Source organism: Numenius arquata, chromosome 5 (assembly GCF_964106895.1).
Source record: "Numenius arquata chromosome 5, bNumArq3.hap1.1, whole genome shotgun sequence".
Lineage (NCBI taxonomy): Eukaryota > Metazoa > Chordata > Aves > Charadriiformes > Scolopacidae > Numenius > Numenius arquata.
Window position 1 is genome coordinate 48,115,976 of NC_133580.1, and position 24,277 is coordinate 48,140,252.

At 43.8% G+C, this 24,277-nt stretch overlaps 1 protein-coding gene across 1 annotated transcript in view; it reads right to left on the bottom strand.

The window, feature by feature from the left end:
- PTPRA (protein tyrosine phosphatase receptor type A) overlaps positions 1-20,127 on the bottom strand; it is a 74,117-nt gene extending 53,990 nt beyond the window's left edge. Inside the window, exon 1 of the mRNA XM_074147610.1 lies at positions 20,088-20,127. Coding sequence (XP_074003711.1) covers positions 20,088-20,120 — 33 coding nt within the window. The 5' untranslated portion in view covers positions 20,121-20,127. The remainder of the gene's footprint in view (positions 1-20,087) is intronic.
- Between the last annotated feature and the right edge of the window lie 4,150 nt (positions 20,128-24,277).

Consider the following 24,277-nt stretch of genomic DNA (forward strand, 5'->3'; position numbering starts at 1 on the left):
TTGCACAAGTCCTGCAGCAGAGGACTTGGAGCAGGAGGAGAAGGGAAATCTGGCGCCTCTTGGTCACACCAAGTGGGTCCCTGGAGCAAAGCACTCCCCGAACCACACCTATGGTATGAGGAACTGCTCGCTCTCCGTGACAGGGAGCCAGGGAGCCTGGCTGGGAAGCAGGTGAAAAGCTGGGAAACCAAGGACAGCAAGGCGTCCTGAGTCCCAGCCTTTGGTCTTTACCATCATCTACATCCTTCCTTGCTGCACAGAAGCTTTGGATTCAAGGAACCAGCTATTGTTTCCACTTTTTTTTTGTGTCTTGCTGTGTACCCACCTTCCCTCTACTGGCCCAAGGGAGTTGCCATTCAGCCTCTTTCCACCCATTTTATAGAGGAAACCAGCGCAAGGATCAAAAGGGGCTCCTGGGAGGGAGTGGCAAGCATCTGATGAGAAAGGGCAGTAACTGGAGAGGTGGCAGCAAGGAGATGCGTTAATGGGGATGGAGGCTGAGCAAATTGATGGCTCGGTCCTTTGTGTTGGAGCCTCTGGCCATGTAACCTGAGTGCCAGTGCAGAAGATGTCAAGAAGCAGAGGAAGGAGAGAAAAAAAAGGCCTAATGAGCTCCTTCTTCTGCTTCTACTTAGTGGCATTGCACTGGGTCATCCTCAAATGACCCTCATGTTTTACTGGAAGAGGAAAATTTGATTTAAAGTCTTACTCTGGAAGTCCTTTGGTTGTGCTAGATGAAAGAAGCTCATCTTGGGAAGTGAAGCAACCACAACGAGGAGTTAAGACTCTGCTGAGCTGAGCCCCAGCATTCCCGCAAAACGGACTAACAGAAGTGGCCTTTTTTTCCTTCCTTTTACCCAGCAAGACTGCAAAATGAAAAGTATCTCTGGCATTTGGCTATCCCATGCCCACCAGCAACGTCTGTGGTTTGGGTGGAAGAAGAACTAAAGGTTTCCAATTCAACTTACCCTCCCCACACGTCCATCTATCTCCCATGTGGTTTTTGGAGGAAATCCACATTAATGCAGATAGAAGTGGATTTTTATTTTCTTTTTTATGGATCCTTTGTAGTGCCCTGATCCTAAGTGCTCTTTAGCAGCTCTGGGAGGATAGGTCCCAGCCTGCTGCTTGCTCCAATATGGAGGAAGAGAAGAATGCTCCCAGGGTTTTACATCGCTTTGCTTGTGGATGTTCAATGCCGTCTGTTAACCTCAGGCCGTATCATCCCAGCTGTCTTCAAGCAGGACTCCTCGTGTAATCATGATGGCCTTGAGTTGGTTAAAGGCAAGGCCCAGCCTATATTTACCTTGGCATCTGATTGCCAACGCTCTGCCTTCCAGAGTCCTCCTATTTCCTCCTTGAGTAATTAGTAGCCTGCCGGTGGGGAGAGGAGGAATGAGGAACTTCACTCCATTATTGCTGAGTCTTTTGCCACTGTAGCCAAGCCCTTGACCATGCCCAACAGCTGTAATTGATATCAGAAAGTACAGAAGTTAGCAAAGAAAACTGAGATTCTTCTTTTCAGATATAATGGGGATTAATCTGCTTCCAAAGATGAGATCCAAGGTGAACCAGAAGTGCTGGAGCCAATAAACAGCCCTAGAATTGGTTTATAAACCATGCCAAGTGATCCCAGTATATTGGAATAATGTTCAAAAGGTGAAACACCTGCTATATATTATTTCAGATGTTGTTCCTATTGGGGGGAAAAAAGACATTACTCCTTGCTGCTGCTGAAGAAAGCGTTAATCCCAGGCTCTGTGAACCTTCCCATCCCAAATGCAGCACACTGAAACACGCTGCTGGCACAAGCAGTTGTCCAACTGACCCAGTTTTTTACAAACTGGGTGAATAAGGACAAAACCATCTTATTTTCTCTAAGAAAAAATAATTCACATTAAGCAAGGTAGGATTCTGTCATCGCTCTCCACACTACACGACACACCGTCCTCTCCTGACCTATTTACAGAAGCGCTGCAGTGTGTGTTCCTGCAGGGGGGACGGTGTTATCTGCTGTGTAAAAGACTAAAATTACACTGCCCTACAAAGAGCTGGGATAAATTGACCCCTCTAAGCAAACGGGTTGCCAAGCTTTTATCTTTTCTTCATTGTTAACTTACACTGAAGCGGAATAATTAGACGATACAGGGCTATACAAGGCACTATTGGAAAGCCCTGCCTTAGCAACTCAATTGTATCTGTAATGCCTGCGTTGGCTATTATACATACCTACTGATTTGGAAAGCTGCTTCTGATTTCAGACTCATTCAGTATAGGTACATTTATGATTTTCATCCAATTTCCGTTTCCTAATATCATGGCAAAAGGAATTAGCCGTGAATTTTGGATTAGGAAGGCAAAGTGACTTTAAAAAAGGCTGGTGGGTGATTGCTCTGGTTGCGTTATCTTGCCCTTCATCCAGTCTAGACGTTAAGAGTCTCAGGACACAGATGATTTCCGCTTCTCTGCAGAAGTTCTGCCATGGTATTAAAAAAGCACAGTGAAGGGAACAATAACCATCAAGATGTGTCTAAAATTAGCGGTTTACAAAACAATCTAAGTTTATAATATCCCGAGTACAATAAAAGCAAAGAGCCAGTGGGCCAATTATTTAAAAGTTGCAGGATAAAAGGAAACCTTGGTCAAAACTCTTATCAGGAAAAAAAAATCTATCTTTATTGTGTTGCAGTTTTGATACTAGCTGAGATAACTTTAACGAAATTACCATTATGTTGCCAAGAATTGGCTAAACTGAAGCAACACACCAAGATCACACTGCCTTGCCCAGGTAATCAATGTGACAGCAGCACACAAATGCTTCATTATTTTCTGCTAAGTTTGAAATTCCAGTACATTTGCAAATGGTTTTCCCTTTGTACACCTTTGCTCCTCACACAGGAGATCAGAAAACGGTTGGGTTGATTTCCACATGATCTTCAATTATATTTGCATTTTGGGTCTCAAGTGGTAGCAAAGCTGCAGCTCACGGACTATAAGTGAACAGGTAATTTAAGAGGAAAACACCAAAGCTGCATTTCCATTGCTGTTATTATTATTTTTAATATAAATCTTAGACAAGGAGGAAAATTGGATACAATAGTAGTCCCAGAAAACCATTCCTCCTTCTGCCAGGGAAGATGAAAATATCCTTTAAGATACTGGGGTAAAAACCAAAAATAAAATAAAAAAAAAATATTAAAAATCAATGCTGAGAGGAGGAATGCAAAACTGGCTGGGGATTGGAGATTACGCAGCATCCAACTTCTGCTGTTTCTCACAACTGGGAAAATTCAGAAGGAATTAAAGTTGTCAGGGGAATAAAATCACTGTCAAGGAGAAGGGACCTTTCCTCCTGAAAAGCCACCTCCTCTTCCAAGAGAAAAAAACAGATCCATCAGAAACCTGACCTTGCACTTGTTAAGGGGATGAATGTGTTCTTAGCGCATCCTGCTCATGAGCATGGATCTGGGGGAGGTCTCTGCAGGCTTTTGCTTAGGAGAGGACACCAGAGATGGTCATATGAGCCAAATATCTGTGGTTCAACTTCTCAGACTTGAAACAAGGAAATATGAGCCTTATATCACAGAACCAAATAAAGATGGACATTATAGTTCACATGGCCTCAAATTTAGACACATGTAAACTGTGTTTATGTGCATCGATGTTTCAAGGACAAATATAACCATGAAGTCAGGAACTACAGCAAGCTAGTGCCACTTCAGAGAAGTAATGAATAATCTTTCTTCCGCTGGTCATAAAATACAAGGTTTTCTTGCACAGGATTTCCATACGAGCCCTGCTGGGCTTAGGCTGAACTCCCAAACCCAGCATCCTACTGCTTGACCGCACTGCAGACCCAAGCTACTTAAGTTACTCCTCTGTCTGACACTCTGCAGTCCTCATCATCCCTGCTCCAACCTTCACATTTAGCATCAAACCAAACTTTAATCTATCTTCTTCCTAAATACTGGTCACAGCCCACTCTTCTGTCTTTTCCATCCTCCCAGGTCCTATAGCCATTTCCTCCATCACAAAATTTCTAGCTTGACTGCAAAGCCACCCTTCCTAGGTAAGAAAGATTTCTCCATTCCTCCTCAGAGATCTGTACACAGTCATATATCCTTGCTTTTCTTCCCATAAATAGAAACAGCAACCACCTTGGTAGATAAATAAGGCTGGTAGTAGACCACTTGCGGCCTTCAAGCCACGATTCAGCCACAACATATCAAGAGCCATTAGCCACATAATTTAGCGTTACGAGCAGGTCAAATACTAACATGCTTCAAAAGGTTTTCTCAACACCAACCTCCATGATGACCAAGGTCAGAAGAGAGGAGATTGCCAGCTACATTCTGACCCATTCTTAGAGCTCTGTACTGTGGATCAAATATGATATAAGATTTCTTACGGGCAAAAGCAAAGAAAAAGCCATTGACATTTCAGTGAAACAGTATTCAGTTACTGAGCTCCGGAGCTGACACCCTACTGACACAAGACAGTTTTGGGAGATGTCTCAACTGTAGTTTCAGGAAAGCTGAAGAGCAATAATCGCTAAGATGGTTACATCGTTCTACATCTAGAAATAGTTCAGAGCAAGGCCTAAAAAGTCCTTTTTAATTTGAAATATTTTGGAGTAGCAGAATCACAGCCCAGAGAAACATTAACCCTGTAACAAATGACCAATCCCTTAATACCACCAGACTCCTCACCAGTCCACCTCCCTTGCCCACCTCTCAGCAGAAGGAAATGAAAACCATATGAACTGGACAGGGAAGAGATCGATTAGATCATCTTGTCCTACCCACCACGCAGCAAAAGACTGTTCCCTACAATAAACTTCACGAATTACTCCATCCAGTCTCACTCATAAAAGTCCAAAGCGATGGAATTTCCACCTCTTCTCCTGGGATATTATTTCTCCCTGCAGCCTGAAACATCTCACTGCCAGGAAGCCTTTCCTATCAAGACCTTCCTTTTGAAAATTTCTTCATTTTAATTTGCAGTCCCCTTCTCTCCCCTGCATATGTGCATTTATGAACTACACTAATTAAACCAATTAATACCAAAAAGGAATTACAATTTAGGAATAAATTAGTTTATTTTCCTTTTATTCTCTATGAAAAAGCCCAACATGTCAAATAAAGTCTGAGTCTCTCTGAAACCTGCCGTTTTTAAATTGGTCCCACTGCTCATAATTACACCTCCCCTCTACCCATACAACCTACTTTACTTTCCTTTCCCCCCTCCTTTTTTGGGGAGGAGGGAAGGAAGGCAGAACAAAAAAGGAGAAAGGCTGGGATATGGGGAGAGAGAAGAGGGACCCATCCCATCAGACCAGTCTAATTGCTTGCAACACTCCCCAGGCATATGAAAATGCAGGCTACGATACCGGATTTGCCTGATGAATATTCCTAACTCAATTTCAGACACAGGATCTGGGTTTATCCAACCACTGGCTTTTCTGCAGCGGGCAATAGGTTCCACTTCACATAAATACACTGAATAGGCACTGAGAAAGAGACAGGCTGACTTCTGGCCAGATTGTGGGCAGCAGCTTGGGAAAAGTAGGACCAAGGTCTGAGATGTTGCTCCAAAAAAATATTCACAAAAATTGGAACAGCTGCAAGAGACAAACAAACCCCCAAATATCCATCAGGCTGATGGTTATGGGATATACCAGTAAAGGGCCTCACAAATGGCTTTGACTGAAAACATCCTAAAGAAAGCCTTGATTGGAAAAGTCAACTCCAACCTGCCAGTGCCTTTCCCAGCAATTTTCAATACGGAATTTTACACCCAGATCCATCTATTTGATGTCCTGCTGTTGGTGCTAACTATTCCAAGTTATTCAAATAGATGGTTATTTTGGGCTTAATCACAATGGAAATTCTAAAACTTTAACAAAATAATTACTTATTCGATCTAAGAGCCCTCCTGCTACTTCAGGGTCCTGCCTCTCAGTCGTCCAACTAACACAAAAAGGAAAATAAACAACAATTATATATAAAAATGACAATACCTTCTCAGCCTACGCTTTTAAGGTTCCTCTTCATTACCAAATTAAACTTAAATGCAAGTTCTCCATTTCCAGGTAAATCTGGAAAGCGTATAAAAAAAAGAAGTTACAGGGAAAGATTATGGGAAATGGTTGAAACTGCCCTCTTGGGTTTGCTAACATTTGGATGTTAACAGGCAACATCCCCTCTTTTAGAGATTATGCATTCAGCTCAGTCATATTACAAGTAATTAAAGGCTGTTCCCATCACACGAGTGTTCCTACTGCCTCCATTATCATTACCACTGGTGTGCGGCTCAGCTCAACGTCAAGTTTCAAAGGTCTATGCTCGTGTTCAGGAGTTTTGCTGGCTGGCTCTTTTCATTCCTTCTTGTTTAAAACATTTAACCATGTGCGTAAGTCCTTTTAGCGCTTTGCCAAATAAAAAGTTTTGCTATACAAGGGTATGAAAGCCAAAGGGAAAATTTTTGGTGGGAGGGCTGCTCCAGGAAGGAATTCCCCATCAAAAGGGATGGGAGGGAAGCTCGCACTGCAGAGCAACTATCTACTTGCATTAGCAGCAAAGTTTATTTCCTACCCTTGCACAGCACGGTCTAATATTTAAAAATATTCATCTGACTTCAGCATGTCTGCGTCTCCTGTCCCCTTTATTTTTCTGATGGCTCCTCCTGGATGGGAAGTACAGGAACAACCAAATTGCACTGAGAGAGCAAAGAGTCAGGAACCATTGCAGTCACTGGCCTGAGGCCAACTTTGGGGTTTTTGTTTAAAATGCAACTTATAGAGAGCTATGAGAATAAATATGTATTCTAAATGCTCTAACACTTATTAGAGGTCTAAAAGAAAGCAGTCCTGGAAATAAGAAATGCAAATCCAAAGGGAAAGCCGGAGCACAAGCAGACAGCCTGTCCTTCCTTCGCTGCACGTCTCCCTTTCTTGGCTGCGAGGCGCAGCAAGGAAGTGATTATAAAGCATTTATTTGCAAAATCACAGCCAATAAATCCAATAGCAACAATACCCTCCCTCGCTTCGCTTGTTCCTTGGTGGGGGGGAATGGAGGAGAGGCGTAGGTCCAACAAGCAGGCAGGTGCATGGCAGCAGACCTCCTTACTGAAGCTTTTCATGAAGCGTTCAAGCCCTTAAGGTGCAATTTCACCCAGGTTATCCCCTAGCTCTGCGCATGCCATTTTGAAGCCCTAGAAAATAAAAAGCCCTAGAAAGGCTACAAAGGTTGAGGTATGAAAACCTCTGAAAAGGTTAAAAAAAAAGACTGGGTGAGGAAATGAGTAAGGGAGAGCATTAGAGAAAATAAAATGGTACAGAAAAAGCCATCTAAATTCTCCTCCCCTTTCCTGGATACAAATACCATCACAAGGAAACCATAGGAAGCGAATCTGACTGCTTTGAAAATCGCTGAGGTCAAAAGCATGACAGAAGAAAGGAAAAAGGATTAAACAAAGGGATGATATAATCTACACAGCTATAATTCAAACCTTCGAGGTATAAATAGCTACACTACAGTGCTCAAGTCAACCACTAATTTACAGCGTAATCAGGAGGGGGGAGGCAGATACCGATCCCCACAAGCAGATTAATCCTTAATTGCTCAGTTTTGCATTTCTGACACCTTTCTTTGAAGTATTAAAGCTGGTACCATCTCACAAAAGGCACTGGCGAGCATGAAAATTGCAGAGATGGGCCTTGCTGCTACTTGTTCAGAGCTGCGACAGCCTGTGCACAGTCCCAGATGCTTTGGTGGATCCTCTGTGCAAAGAAAAAAGGAGATGGCTCTAATCCACAGGGACAAGAGACAATCAAAGCCTGGTATTTGCCAGTTTGACAGATAGGGAAGCAGGACTCAGATGATGGCTCATGTTTCACAATGTTTTCACAAGACCTTAATTGCAGATAAATACTTACTGGGGTATTCAAATACTTCTGAGCACTTAAGTCACTTCAGCAGCTTTGTAAATCCCTCTAGAAATACTCATAAGGACAGCATGTACAATGCCGAGATAAGAGGAGCAGGATCGTCAAGATCGTCAGCTGGTGGAGATGGTGGCTTTCACAACAGTTCACCCTACTGCTCACCCACTTTTCCACACTTCCCTCCTCAACTATCTTGATTCATGTGAGGAAGGCGATGACAGTGATGGAAACGTAACTGTACGGGTGTTTCTTCAGCCCCTGCATACATCCCCTCTCCTATTACATCAATTTTTAGGGGAGAAATTGCTTCACTCTTCACCGCATTGCTAACTTCTGCACTTTGGTTTAAGATCACATCCTTGGATGCAGAGGGAACGCCTGTTTATTTGGTGCTTTCTTGGTCTTACCAGCTACATCCAGACATTCCTTGCATATCCTCACATGTCTAACAGGTTAATTAACCACCAGCAGCCTGCCCCTGCTAGCATGGATCCTCATTGCATCCTAGCCTATTTAAATAAAAAAATATCCCTGGCATTTTTTGACTGATGACATACAGCATCCAATGTTTCACTGTACAAGATGAAAATTACTATTCAGTAACACGTCAGACTTCATTCAGCCAACAATGTTCTTCAAACACCATCTGATCAGTCACTAACCTCTCGGTGATACCCAACCTCTGCTACACAATACCTTGCTCATTGCTTTTGGGGAGCATTCAGCTTGGTCCTGTTATCAGGAGGGTCGAGGGGGGTGATTCTGCCCCTCTGCTCCACACTGGTGAGACCCCACCTGGAGTACTGTGTCCAGCTCTGGAGTCTTCAGTAAAGGGAACACATGGACCTGTTTGAGTGGGTCCAGAGAAGGGCCACAAAAATGATCAGAGGGCTGGAACACCCCTCCTATGAGGACAGGCTGAGAGAGCTGGGGCTTTTCAGCCTGGAGAAGAGAAGGCTCTGGGGAGACCTTATTGCAGCCTTTCAATATTTAAGGGGTGCTCATAAGAAAGATGAGAACAGACTTTTTAGTAGTCCCTGTTGCGATAAGACTAGGGGTAATGGCTCTAAGCTGAAAGAGGGTAGATTCAGACTAGACAGAAGGAAGGAATTTTTTATAATAAGGGTGGTGAAACAGTGACACAGATTGCCCAGAGAGGTAGTAGATGCCCCATCCCTGGAAACATTCAAGGTCAGGTTGGACGGGGCTTTAAGAAATCTCATCAAGTTGAAGATGGCCCTACCCGTGGCAAGGGGGTTGGACTAGATGATTTTGGAAGGTCCCTTCCAACCTGAACTGTTCTATGAGTCTGCAATCAGGGTGGCTGCTTTGTGCCCTCAGTGGGTTATTCCAGAAGATGTCCCTCTGGAAACTGTATGTACTCTGGGATGAGCGTGCAGCTAGTGGGAAGAAATACCTCTTGATGATGCATACTTTCCTACCAAAATAGAAGCAGCATCTTTAAACACAAACAACTTTTAGCTTACAGCATGGGAGTCCTTGGACCGGAGATTCGAGCCAACTCTTCAACCAGCTTTAACTACTGAAGTCACGCAGGGAAGAATTTGTCAAAGATAGAGTTTTGTTTTCTGTATAACAGTGGCCACGTGCTCCAGTCAGATTAAATGCCTTGTAGACTGGTGAGAAAAAAGCTCCTCCCCAAACCAGAAGTTGGACGATTCACATCAAAACTGGTTTAGTCATAAAATAAAAGTCACTGATATAAATGCATAAAAAGTAGCACATTTTACCAAATACAGATGTTAAAGCATGATTAGAAAAAAATTTAAAACTTGTGGGATGAAACCCTCCAAATATACATTTAAAAAATTGCATAACAGAAAATTCTTCCATACTTTTGCTCCCAAGAATAAAGACCATGGGAGCTCAGCAGCTGAAAGGGTCTGAAAGCTGTCTTGCTGTGAGCCTTGCACTTCTCAGTTACCATCCTATCCTGTGCTGTGCATGTCCCTGGTATCCTGAAGACAGACACAGCTGGTGACCTTGTTTCTTGTGGCCAGTAAGCATGGCTCCCCGTCACCCTCACACACACAATTAGCGTTAATAGTCTGTTACCCACCATAAACATCTAAAAGATCTATTCGGCTCTCATCAAGAAAAAGGGCTGGGACAACAGATGGATGGAAGGGAGCATTGAATTTTTAAGATTGAACACTTTAAAGCATATTCAGAATCTGAATTAAAGAATCTGACTTGAAGAAATCACAATCACCAACAGTTAGGCATAAATCTACCCAAACTCTTCAGTGAGTCCCTTTTAACAGCTCTGACTTTTTAATTAAAAGCAGAATCATGGCAAAGGGGAATTCATGTTGACGTCAGGTTTTGTAGACATCTATTAAAGCCAGATGGAGCCATCCCCACTGCTCTCACTCCAAGGCTGTACTAACGCCACATTTCCATTTTCCGGAAGTCAGTTTGTTTTCCTATCGCATAGAAAGGTTTTAGCCGTGGTTACTTTTGCTTTCTGTTTAGCTTGCACAGAAGATATTTTGCACTTAGGATGAGCTCAGAGTGAAGAAAGTAACGATGCCTAAGGAAAAGTGCTTGGTTTTCTTTCACAACCTGTTAATAAAAATAGGTGTATGATGAAATATCTCAACTGGAGATGCTAAAAGGCTCAGGGCAGGTTTTAAATAGTACTTTTCCTTTTAAAAGGAAAAGTCTGGCTCATGGTGAAGAGAAGCAGCAAACCAGTTCACAACATTTCTTTCCTTCTGTGACTGAGAAAAGTTTATTAAATTATCGTAACTGCTGTATAAGAAAGTAAAGTCATTTCATTACAAGCAAGGTCGCGAACCACTGAAGAAGAGCTTCTCCTCCTGCTAATGCTCAAAATATAGGGCTGCTTTTGTTATATTTATGAAGCAGAGATACTCAAAGCACAGTATGTGGACCAGAGGTGATTCTGAGCATCCTGGTGATGATCTGCATCACATCACTTTAACAGCATTTTCAATTAAGCACTTGATAAAGATTAATCATCGTCTTCAGCAAGCTCACAGCCATTCAAAAAGCACAGAAACAGCCACTTTAAAAACAATGAAAACTCTTAAACACCTGCCTGAGGGATGAAAAAACTAGTGTCTAGCAGATATTATCTTTTATTATTAAAGGGCAAATAAAATTGAACCAGGGAGTAGATGTTTTAAAGCAGTTAATGCAGAGGAGAAAGTGGGTTGCCATCCAACATCTCACTAAAACATCTTCCCAAATGATACATTTCAGGCCCTAGTCAGAGCACATAAAAATAAAGAAATAGCTATTAAATAGGTTTCGATCAAGCCTCTGGCTGATGCTCAGGAAAAGAACTTAACAGATTCGTCTCCAAAGCAAAACAGTGTAACTGGGGAAGGAGCTACCAAGAGAAGGAGGCAGCATCCCCCAGAAAAGCCAATCTTTCATCGAGAAACTGGCTCAAAACCAGTGGTATACGGGGCTTCCCAGTTTGCTTTTGTGCCCGTGGATGTCTGTTAGCACCCAAGCCAGGCTGGGTGCAGCGGGAGCTGGGCTGCGTCGCTGCAACCCAACGGGCTGGGCTGGCAGCTGAAGAGCAGAAAATTTGTTTCCTGCGATTGGTCATTTCAGGAAACAAATCTTCGTTATGCACAATGCGTGTCTGAGCTCTCAGACAGAGGAGCCTCTGAGCTCTGGCAGGAGTACCAACAGCATGGGTGTTGAGGTCTCCTTGCACCCCAGCACCCACAGGGTGCTGCAGCACCAGGGCTCTGCCTTTCTTCAACAGCAGTGTTTTAAAAAGTGGTGACAAGCGAAGGAGGTGGCCTGATGTGCACAGTCAGTGCCCCTGCAGCTGAAGGTGGTGATCCATTGCAACCTGAGTTTCAGAATGTTTTTTGACTGTAATTGGTGTCTGTAAGAGAACACCTGGCCCAGCAAGAGGAGGAGAGCGCACAAGCAGAATATCTGTTCTCTCCGAATGGCTCAAGCTGCACGTTTCATTCGAAGATGCAGACTCTGAAGAAAACATCCAGGCAATGCCACCGCTCCTGACACAGCCCTGCACAAGGACCCCCAGGTACAGGAGCCATTCCTTGTGTTCCTGACTTGCACATTCCGGTTTGAGGAAGCATTGAAGGGCAGAGCTCCAGCCCTTCCAGATAATTTGCTTTTTGCTCATATTTAACTTTTTCCCTCTAGATCCTTTAAGCTCACACTGTTCTGGGTCAGGATGTCCCACCGTCTGCCTTACCATGTCTGTATCTTACAAGTTCATCTTTGGGTTGAAGGAATTGAGATGCTGGGCATCCAGACAAGTGCCTGCTCAACGTCCATCACTTCTTCCTCCTGCGCATCACTGAGCACACCTCTCCGAATGTTCTTGCACAGATGAAAATGCACCAACACAACGTGGATCCTGACCCACCGCTCTCTTGAGCAACTCAGTGCAGCTTCAACAGTTACTCTAATCATTTTTCCTGCTGCCAAATCTCTAGACCAGGGGACAGACTTAAAACGGAACTGTAGCAATAGGACAAGGGGTAATGGTTTTAAAATGAAAGACGGTAGATTCAGACTAGATAAAAGGAAGACATTTTTTTACAATGATGGCGGTGAAACACTGGTACAGGTTGCCCAGAGAGGTGGTAGATGTCCCATCCCTGGAAACATTCAAGGTCAGGCTGGACGGGGCTCTGAGCAACCTGATCGAGTTGAAGGTGTCCCTGCTTGTTGTAGAGGAGGCTGGACTACATGACCGTTAAAGGTCCCTTCCAACCTGAACTGTTCTATGATTCTGTGGTTCCAGAGTCGTTTCCCTCTCATCCTGCAGAGCTCTCATGCCCCCTTAACTTTTCTCTGCTAGGAGGAACACACTGTACGTAGTAACATGCAATAACTAAACCCAAATGGGCTTCAGCTGCAGAGACCTTCGTGCTCAGAAGCTCAGATATCAGCTTAGATACCACAACATCCACTTATTTGGTGGGGACAGCAGCATTTAATTCTCAGAACTAGTTTGTCTCAAATACAAGATCTTTTGCAAATACTAAGGCGCTTGAGTATCTGGTTTCCTTAGTGGCATGGTCTTGTTCACACAACCTTGTTGACTTCTCCAACCCCCTGTACGAGACTGGAAGCAGGTCACGATTTTTTTTTTTTTCTTTTTAAATTTTTTTAAAGGACCGAGTCTAGTTGAACTTATAACCTGCAAACTTCCTCTAGAACTACAGCAGCTTGACCTTATGCTTCCTCAAAGCTCAGCCTAAGGTAAGACCTGAGGTTGCCAAGAACATCTGCTAAGTGAGGTGCAGTCAAGCCAGCAAGCTGTACCAGCAAGGCACCTTGCAATGGGGAAAGGAAAGCACCATGCTGAAGTAAAACACAGATTTATTGTAGTATAATCTCCATCTATATTTGAAGCATTTTACTTCAAAGAGCTTTTCCCCTCCCTCTAGCTCTTCAAAGAGCTCCTAAACCTTGCTGAATTGCTCATCAAGGCACATGAACCAGATCAAATGGAAGCAGAACCTGGCCAAGCTGCAATGTTTGCTCACACATAGCCCCCGTCCCCACAAATGTTCTTTGCAGTAGCAAAACCCCATGGATTACAGAATTCATTTCCCCAAATACTGTACACTTCACCCAGTACACCACCCTCCTCCTGCACTACCTGTATGAGCCAACTCATACACTGAGCAGAAGCAGCTGGGTAACAAAGGCACAGGCAAGAAAAGGTATATGTCTTGCAAAACACATCAACCTTGATAGATATCTATAAAACACATTCAATAAGCAAGATTAGGAATTAAATTCACTGTCACTGAGCAACGGTGTATAACTGTCCTCCTTCTTGGTCCCCAGATAACCCTTCCATGTTCCCCAGGAAATAATTTACCTTCTTCTCCAGTAAGCACATCCCTCAGCTCCACAGGTACCAACTGTCCTCTCTCTCACTCAAAGTGGTGTTATATTTGGATGATGCTCAGAGCAACTGGCTGAACTTGTAAAACGGATAAGGCATTTTGTCTCAGAACTGGAGGATTTACGCATCAAAAGCTTGTCTGTCTCTCCCCAACTGCAGTAGTTCAGCTGCTACCAGATATTGCGCCCCATAAAACATGTCTACCTTAGACCATCATGGATAAGGCAGCACAGCACTTGTTAATAGTCTGGTTTCCCAGAGAATAATTAATTATTCCAGCCTGCCTTATCCCCCCATGTACATCCACATACAAAACCCCTTCTAAATATCTGCTTGCCCTCAGAATCACTCTGTGTGAAAAGGGAACAGGTCCCTGACCAAGCACCACGGTTCCTCACCGCAAGATCATACACGTGTATAATGTAAGTATGACAAATCCGTCTAACCACTGACTGGAACTGCAAGAGGTCCACGCGTTGCTTGCCAAATTCCTGTAGCATATGTTATTTTTTTTCTTCTTTTTAATCACTACATAAGCCACAGAAAATTTAAACAGCGATATTAAAGGAAAAGTCACTGGTCAAGGGAGAGAGGAAAATACTGGTGACGGTGTCAGACTGAGGACAGGGGATTTCCATGCTTTGCTCCTGGAAAGACCTGACAGGATTGGTATATTTGTTTAAGCTTTCAGCAGGGAACTTCAGGGATTTGGATGACAAAATGCTTAAATAACGAGAACTGAGTTCTGGAAAAGGAGATATAAGAAGTTAATGGTGTTAGTACCCACTGACCTGTCTGATCCCATCGCTGACCTGCACCTGGCTGACCGAATGTATTCCTGAAACCTGGATGTGGTTTACAGCACACAGTAAAGCCTTGGGGCAAGAAACCTCTTGGGTGCAATTCCATAATTTCATGGATTTTGGTTTGTATAAGCTGGGACCAGATGTTCTCCTCTGGTCCCTCCAGCTTCAGTGTCCTCTATATTTGGTACCGTGAAAAAAATGTCACTAAAGCAGTTTCACTTGTGTCCTTACCAACAAAACAAAAGCAGGTCTGATTAAATTTCTTCTCCTTGTCTTATTTAACCAGGCAATTCTGCCATCAGGTCTACCCACAGTTTTGAATACCTCTGCAGAGCCACTGATGGAAGCCTCCCGTGCTACAGGGAGGCCACTGCCACCCAAAGCTGCGGTTGCTGAAGGCTTTTCATCCGCTCTTCTCTGTTTGCTTTCCACCATCAGATAGCAGGGATCTTCTCTGTTAACACAGTTTCACAAAATGGTGAGGATGGGGGGATGAAAAGCTAAGATCAGCATGAAGGACACCCTGAAAAACCAGGAATGGGCACCATCAATTGAAAACAAAAGCAACCCCACACCACTCCATCCTTCAGAGGCACCTCCTGGCTCCCAGCAATGGTGAAGGAGCCTGAACGTTACCCCTTCCACATCTTCACTTCCTGGACTTGTCATCTCCTCTGATTGCTCTGACCGGGAGTAGATAAACTCTCCAGTGGCAAGTAATGTGCCTTCACATCTGTTACACAACATTGATCAAGCAGAGGAAGGCAGGTTTGGATGGAGCTAGTAAGCATTACTTGCTCAGAAAAAGATCCATTCTGAGCTGCAAAAATAGTCATTTAAATTGCATAATATGTTATCTGCCTGATGTGAAGGATCTACTCTTTTGAGTAGATCAACTACATGTTGACACAACATGGTGACACAAGTGGATCAACTCAATCCTTTCATGGGACCAAATATAATCAAAGCAGAGATGTGTCTGAAGCAATCACTACGAAAAAAAATTGTTCCTATAGATTAAAGTCCTCCAGTTTTAGCGGTAACTGTGTTTAGCTGTAATTAGCACTGCTTGATCTAAGTGGAGACATGATACCAAGGAAGCCCTCAAAACTTAGCAAGCAAACGCCACTGAAAACCTGAGCCGAGGCTGCAGACCACAGCTGCAACCCTCCTGAAAGCTGAAGTTGTGGTTGCTATACCCTGCAGAACAAGGGTTAGCAACGTATTTTTGAGGCAACCACCAATTTGGTGCAGTTTCCCATCTGATTCAGGTGACAGGTACATCAGTTGCTGGTATCAGTTTTTCTGGACTGAATTTCAAGAAAAATCACACATCTCAGAAGGACGCAAGCGCAATCAATGTCTGTGCACTGATAGTTACGCTGAATTAACATAAAAATGAGGTCTTCCTAAACACCTGCAAGAGGAATCCTGCTTGCAGAACAAGCTACTGAAAAAAAATAAATTACCATTCAGGGAGGTAGTTGTCAGAAATAAGAGGGAGGGTGGATGTGATTATTTATATACAGCAGCTCCAGATTTGGGTTGCAGGTTCCAACATGCTGCCCAGTGCGGTTTCTGTAAGCAGTTGTCTCCTTCACGTCCCCAGCCTGCAATCAGCTTCAACAGCCACACGCTGGAGGTTTGTGCTTAGTACTGACGGTTTGTGAAACAGTTCATACAAATCCAGGGTATTTTTAGCATGCAGCAGGCCAGATCATCTCACCTCACATCGGTCACGTCGAATACCATGTAGGAGTTTGAAGCTCCATAGGAAAGACATGGGAGGGAGAAGTGCCTATGGGAATTAGGAGCACCAGTAATTTGTGATTTCTGGTCTCAGGGCAACCTCTGCATTTCCAAAAAGCCCTCCAAGGGTCAGCCTGCACATCAAAAAATGTCAAAATTTGACAGCAATCTTTAAAGGTTTGAGAAGGATTACAGCTGTTGGTGGCTTCAACTGAAACTACAGGAGCAAATCTTCCAAGTGGGGGAAAAAGCACTTCTTGGCTTGGTCACCATCCAAAGCAAAAGCCACCAGGCTGAACCAGTGCAGGACTGGGACGTGTCCTGACCCGTCACCTCTTCTTTGCTTCTCTTGCAATTTGCTCACAACTGCATGTACTCAATGAGAAGGTCAAGCTATGGCACCAATGCACTTTTTTGAAGAGCAATCCTTAAGACCAGCTCCTGAGAAAGGGTGCAGAGTCTGAGCTCCGCAGCAGCCGGTGCCTTCATCCTGGAGGGAACAGCTGGAGGGGACGGAGCCGTTCCCTCAGCTGCAGCAGCAGCACTCCAACGAAAAATTAAATTTCAAGTTAATACGGGAATGCATACCAGAGGAACAAGCCAACCACAATTACCAACTCTTATATCACAGGAAAGATCTTTCAGTTATTGTGGGTAGCACTGAAAACATCAGCTTGGCAATCGGCACTGCTGGAGCTGGTGAGAAGAAAACCACACGCAGCAAGCCCTTCTGCAAATCCAAAGGGCATGTCGGCTCGGCTCCCACCTCCCAAAAGATGTTGGCAATGCAGCGGGAAAAGGCACATGGAAGCATATGGATGGTCCGAAGGTAGCGAATGGCTTTGGATGGACTTTGTTGAAACAAGATATATGGTTTTAGCACTCACCCCCTCAACACAACATGGCACTCAGCACAGCACTGCACCAGTATTGATATGACTGTCACCTCCACACCCGGGTGGTTTTCTGCCCTTTTGAGCAGCTCACTGTAAGCCTGTACTCACCCCTGTAATGCACAACTATAACACCCTCAAAAAACCCACTGGTGCCAGGACACACACACAGCCCAAGTGGTATCTTCATCAGCTGGCTATTATTAATCAGTATATCTGGCAATGTTTTGCATACTCAAATACAGATGTCGCAACACAATGCTATGTCTCCATCCCGTCATACACCTCGCTCCCATTGTTTTCAACACACACCGGTGCTCTTCCCAACCCAGGACCACTCACACAAATGGTGGGACCACTAATGCCCCACCTGTCTCATCACTCACACCTATGCCTGATGCTCTGTGTCACTGGGATTTAATTCAGTAAATGAAGAAATTCTCCTCCTCGTTCTCCCCTATCAAAACCAACTTTTGAGAGAATAAGTACATTACACAAAGTATTTTAGATAAACATCCTAACATGTTTACCTTAGCCTTTTCTACTGTCTACAAAATGAAAATAAAGGATTACAAGCAAATTATTTAATGTCGTGAAGTTTAGTCAGATTTTAAGTTAGGACGACAGGTTCAGCATCCATGTAGAACTCTGAGTAAACTAAAACCCCCTCCTTTCTACGTGAAAGCTGGTTTTAAGTCACCCAAACTTGAAGTCTTTCATTGCTCTTCCCATTCCTATGAGACATCATAATTTTAAATATTGGATAATTTGAGTCTGCAGCCTGAAGTTTCTTCAAAACACCAGCTTCTTGCTTTTTTGTAGACAGACTGATGACACTGTAGCTAATTTGCTTAATTAGCGATTTACAGAAAGATCTCTCTATGAGAACGTGAAACCCTCCAAATGAAATGCTTTAAGTGCAGAATCAAGAGACGATCTATAATGATTGTTTACTCCCATCTACTGTGTTTTTGGTCCACACTATTTCAATCAGCAGCTCCTGTGATTGATGGCATTATACTTCCTAAATACAAAACTGAACTCTGCAAGAGGCCAACCATAATTGTCCCAAGTTTTTCCTAAAAGGAGGATGTTGCTTTTTAAAAAATCGTGCTATTAGATGAAAGAGTCTGGAAGCTGCTGGAATGAGAAGGAAAGAAGTTAGCAGATAAAATAAACACACACATCCAGATGCTGTTGCACAGCCCAGAAGGAGTTTTCCCCTTGATTTCAGCAGCTTTGTTTCTACTGCTCCATCTTTCCTTCCCCCAAGCACTTGGCTTTTGCTGACCGCTGTGTCCGGGCACACACATCCTTCTAATGGGTGCTCTGGTACCGTGGAGCACAGGGAGAAGGCTCGCACAGATGTTCATTTTGTAAGAAACAATAATTCATGCAAATCCCTGCTCCAAGCAAATTCCACAGTTGTGCATCTTATCGCAAGCCAAACAAAAAGTACAAATACATTCAAGAACTGTAAACCTGTATTAAAAGAATTTGCTCTTGTTACAGCTTGAATTTCCCCCTCTCCCTCCAACAATTCAACCAGTAAACTATCCGCCGACACCAAACACCAACCAAACCACTAATTCCACCCGTGCTAATAAGAAGTCTAAAACCCAACTGCAATATAAAGCAAAGCCTGTGTTAAAGTACGATAGACTTAACACATGCCACGTTCACCCACCACACTTTCTTACACATTTACAGTCTGGATAAATGCAAGAACAAAATCCTGTCTGTGACATTGGTCTCACCAAAAAGCTCCAAAGCAGAGCAACCAATTTTGCTATATTTAGGGTATTTGCACATTGCAGAGGTTTGTTATATCGGTGGGAACTCTGAGACCTTTTCAGGCTTGTAAATTGAAATGTTATGAGAACGTGTAGAGCAAAGCCTGGAAAGGCATAGGGTTCTCTTGCCTGCATAAAATCACAATGGCTTTTGCATCGCAAATCACTTGCTCCCTACTCCTGCCCTCCTAGGATTTTTTGACTGCAAGGGGAAAGGTCGACTCACATTTAGGAGTCTATATGGTGACTACAAGGAAGACCCTCTTTCTGACTGCAACGTGAGGCAGAGACCAAAGGCGACCATTGCACCACCCTGATGATGCTTCTGAGCGCAACAGCAGTGGCAGAAATGACCCAGCAAGACAAGAATCCAGATATTAAAGTATCATCAAAACTACTTATAAATACATTTAACTCTGTGCACATTTCTATTTTCTTTTCTAAGTCTGTCCAATAGTTTAGTGCTTTTAACATCAGGGATTTTCCTCCATTTCATTAATCAAGAATTGAGTACTCTCTTGCCACATTTGGAGATAGACCAGCTTTCCACAGAAGCTCCAGATGATGGAAATAAACTAATAAAATATATTTTTAGGGTTTTTTTTTTTGAGATGGCAAGTTAGAACCTGAATTCCTACTCAACCACTATGTTTCAGCAGAACAAAAAAATCCCTGTGCAGAGTGCTCTCAAATAAGAGTCATGCCCCTTCCAACTCTGCACCAACAGAGACCTTATTATCCTTTGGGGGAGGAAGTCAGATTTTTTCCACTTAGTTACGTTCCCAGGTAGTTCTTAAATAAGATTTCCCTTCCCCCTGTGTTTAAAGGGACACTTTAACACAAAAAGTTAATGCCTCGGCTGTGTGTGACTCCATGCTGCCATGGTTGTGTACTGAACTCTAAAATAGAGCAATGACTGGCCGGTGACCAGTGAGCACGATTTTATTTCAAGGAGAGGACAAATGCCAAGATGCCAAAATTAACAACGCTTCTTCCTACCTTAATTATGATAAGCAAATCGTCCACCTGCATGTCATTAGGACCCCATAAAGGTTCTTCCAGTGGTGCCCCCTGCAAATAAACAAAAAAGAAAAAGTTTTTAAAACCAGAGTTAAAATTCACCAGCATCTTAGGAAAGCAGTGTTCTTACTGCTGCCGGAAAGGTGATTCCAGTTCATTTTACCTATATGTAAAATGCAGCTTTTCATTATTGCTCAAGCTAGAGACACACTTGAAAAAAATGAAAATAACTTTTAAATACAGAAGGCAAAATCATGGGAGTTTCCAGGGTGAAAAGTGCTTCGGGCAGAGACAGCAGCAGGTGATTACAGGCCAGCAGGAGCAGTTACAAATGAGAAGGAGACTCTGACGTTCACAGCTTCACTTGATACATACACTGCTGTTTGGGGTAAAGTAAAGTAAAGTTTGGAAGGGTCCACAGCTAGAAAAAGTAGATAATTTGTATCATAGTGAAGGCATCATATTTGCCTCGGGCTCCTACGAGTGAATATTTACCCAGACAGAAGTGGTTGGGGCATTTGAAAAAGCAGTTCTGTGTATGTTCATTCATTCCCATCCCGAGGAAAGAGGTCAGGAAGCCATACTGCAGTCACCAGGACTTTCGATGGCCATGTACCAGTGAGATAGCCACCAGGGACTTCTCCAAGCCCAAACGTCTCTGGATACAGACTTTGGCTGCAGGATCAAGTGCAATCCTACAGGGAACAGGCTGAAGCTTGTCCCCGCGGTCCAGATGACCGTCAGCGATATTTGTCCTGTTCTCACACCCCTGGACAAACCAGCTTCCCAGCTGTCCCTCTGGACAAACCAGCTCTCAGACGTGGGTTCCTCACTCCCATCAGCAAAGCTGTACTGCAGGGGCTCACGGTTCACTTGGGAAGTTGAGACTGTTCCCAGTTGATCCCCACTTTTACAGGACAAGCCAAGTCGCTCCCATTCTCTGCATCTCTGTTTTCCCTCCCAAAATATTTTTTACTTACATCAGCTTTGAGGCAGCAGTGGGCTCCTTGCAGGAGTTTGCAGAACCAGCCCTGCCTTTCACTAATCCCATTTTCTGGGTTGATGCTATAAATTATGAAATTAGAGACCTGAGGCAGTTCTAGATTTAGAGTTGAATATATTTAACCAAATTAATATTTTTTTCCTATTGACATCTTTTCTCCCCAGCCTTGGGCAGGATGTGACCCAGCCATCTGCTCTGTCGGTGCCAAGTAGCTGCGGAGCTCAGACATAATCCCTGGGTGATCTCCTCACTGCTTTTCATCCTACTCAAGTGTTGACTCGAGCACTTGTTCAATTAGACAAGTCTCAGCACTTCAATCAGATGGGCGCGCAAGGCTGATTTTTACCTCCACAGAGAAGAAAAAATCTGATTTAGTCGAGTGTGATAGAACTAGGAGCTTCAAAGCATCGAGACCTGGAGATCATGTCTGCTCTGAAGTCTGCCAGAATCGCTGCTTAACCCAAGCAGACCACCAGCAACCAGCAACTTCCATTTTAAGAGAAGTTGAGAGAGAGCAGATTAAAAAGACATTATCTGGCAGGGAGGAGGAGAGCTGGGTTACATTCCTGATATTTCTTCTTTAAGGCAACCGGAGAGCAGCTGAGGCGTTTGCCTTCTCTTGTCTCTGGCTCAAAGCGAGCAGCACAACTTGCGAGGTGCCAAACTCGCTGGTCCTCCCGAACCACTTGTATTTTTTTCCTTATGATCCATCGTTTCCCAATACCTCCCAGCAACGCTGCTGTCATTGCTCCCGGCAATGCTCCAATGCTGGGGCATTGGAATCCGGGGGCTGCAGAAACGCAGTCCAGCCTTCACCCTGTCCTCTCCTCCCTGTGCAATAGGGATGAGGTCCTTCCGTCCTTGAGTTAGCTATATGCATTTAAACAAAGGGGTAAATTTTATGGCACCAAATCAGGAAGTTGGCGTAAGCAACTATGCTGTCAATATTTTCATGGTCAATTTATTCCTTCATTCACAAAGCTGCCAGATTCAAAGCGCAGCCTCAAACAGTGCTGAGAAGTGCAAGAAAAGTTGGAAGACTTTGTATTCACCTCCAGCTTTAGAATGCGTTGATGGAACAAAAGACTCCCCTTCGCTGCTGTTATTAGCATCATCTGAGAGTTAAAAGGGAATCAGCAATGAAGCTGAGTTTTTACAAAGCTTGGAGCAAGACACATGCAGTGTACACTCACGGCTCCTTCCAAGATGAGGCCAACATCTTGCTGAAGGAAAAATACACACTGGAAGGTAATGAAAAAAAGCAAATGCAAAGGCAGAATGAAAACAAAAGAGCTTATAAAAGTCAAAGCAACGTGTTTGAATGGGTTTTAGAACAGGCTGCGTCTTCAGATGGCTGTAAAAACATATCAGTACCAGAAGAAGAGAGTAATTCATGATGCATGACTTGCAGTGACTCATAAACCTCATTCCACTTGACAGGTAAGAGAGCGTGGTGCAGGCATGCACTCAAGTCGCTCAAGTATGTAAGAGTAGAAACATCTTACGTTATAAATGCTTACAAGAATATTTTACATCCACATCTGTTCTTAGAAATTAGTCATATGGCCTGCGTATAGAGGAAACACAACTGCCAAAGTGCAAACGTACGACAGAACTGAAAGGAGGTGGTGTGTCCCACATTTGGCTGTTTCAGCCCTGGGCACGTACAAGCCTTTCAACTCATCTGCCGTGCCCCGACCCCACTGTGCCCCAACGTGCCAGCAACGTAATCCGCTTGCCAGATAATCCTCAAAAAATGTGGTATCCTGAGGATCTGGTGCAGTCAGCTGACTGTGGTAAGCTGTGGGTGCAACCCACTGGCCTTGGGAATAGTTTGATTACTATTTGTAATTATTATTTGTATATGTTAGTTGTATATGTTTGAATGAAAGCAGTTTAACCAGGTAAATGTATACGCTGTTATAGCACATCAACAGTAAGGAAGGCACACTGACTATAGGAAGGAGCTTCTGTTCTCTATGGCCAAAATTCAGTTTTCCAAGACTGGCAGCATTGGGAAATCCAACACTGACCTGATCCAGGTGTTTCTGGACAACGCTGTAATATAAAGCAGCTTCAGAAAGAGCTTCAGTTGTGAAAGAGACCCTTAGGCTCAGCAGCCAAGTCTCTTCCCATATGGTGCTGTGCTTAAAGATCAGACTCCTTTGCAACCTTGCAAGCAAGGTGAAGGAGAAGGTCTACCTTGTGCTCTTGTATTTTGGATTCACAAGACAAAACAGTTTTATTGGTGAGGAGTCAGGTAAATTGGTTGTGTTTGTGTTGTTATAAACAAAGAAATGGAAGATTAAGAACTGCATGCTTGCAAGCTCACCTACAGGCTCCATCCCCTGGAGATGGACTGTTCCAAGGGATGGTCCATCGACTGGCAGAGTGCAAGTTAATGCAGGAGAGAATTCTGCATTCAACCATGCTGAACAAATAACAGAGGCAGCTTATCTTACAGACCTTGGGAGCCTCAAAACTGCAGCTCTCCTGCCAGCTTCCCATCAACAAACAAGAAAATGCTAAGGATGGTGAGTTACATGCTTGGGAGTGAACAGCTTCTACTAATTCAGAGGTGTCCTGACACTTCAGCTGTGGTCAGAGCCCTATCATGAGCTATAAAGAACTGTAGGATGTTCCCTCCCTGAATAAGCAATTACATCTGCAAACAGTACCTACAAAAAGCTGGCTGGGAACATGAGAAATGTGCCATTCCTTGGTGTTTTTTCTCTCCCAGAACAGCTCAAGCAGAAAGTCAGTGACCACACTGGTAGGAGGGTCCAAACCCAATTCACAGCCTGGTTCCCTGTTTTACCCGCTACATTAGAGCTGCTAAACCTCTGCAGCCAGGTTGTGCCACTCTCCATGGCAAACTAGCATATTTAAAGTCACAGGAATGAATACTTTGGTGGACATGGTGGACCAGCAGGCATCCAAACAGGCCCATGTTCACTCAAGCTGCACATTTCTGCACTGGATCATCCTGCTCTCTATGGAACGATTTTATGGCACAACACCATTGCTTTTATAAAAACGAAGAATACAAGCTCACAAACTAAGAGGTCTCTTTTGGAAGAACCCAGCTGAGAAAGTTACGTGGGAATGGCTGCACTAGGTGGGACTTCAGACGACGACAGCAGCTTTGTTAATCAAGATGTTAATG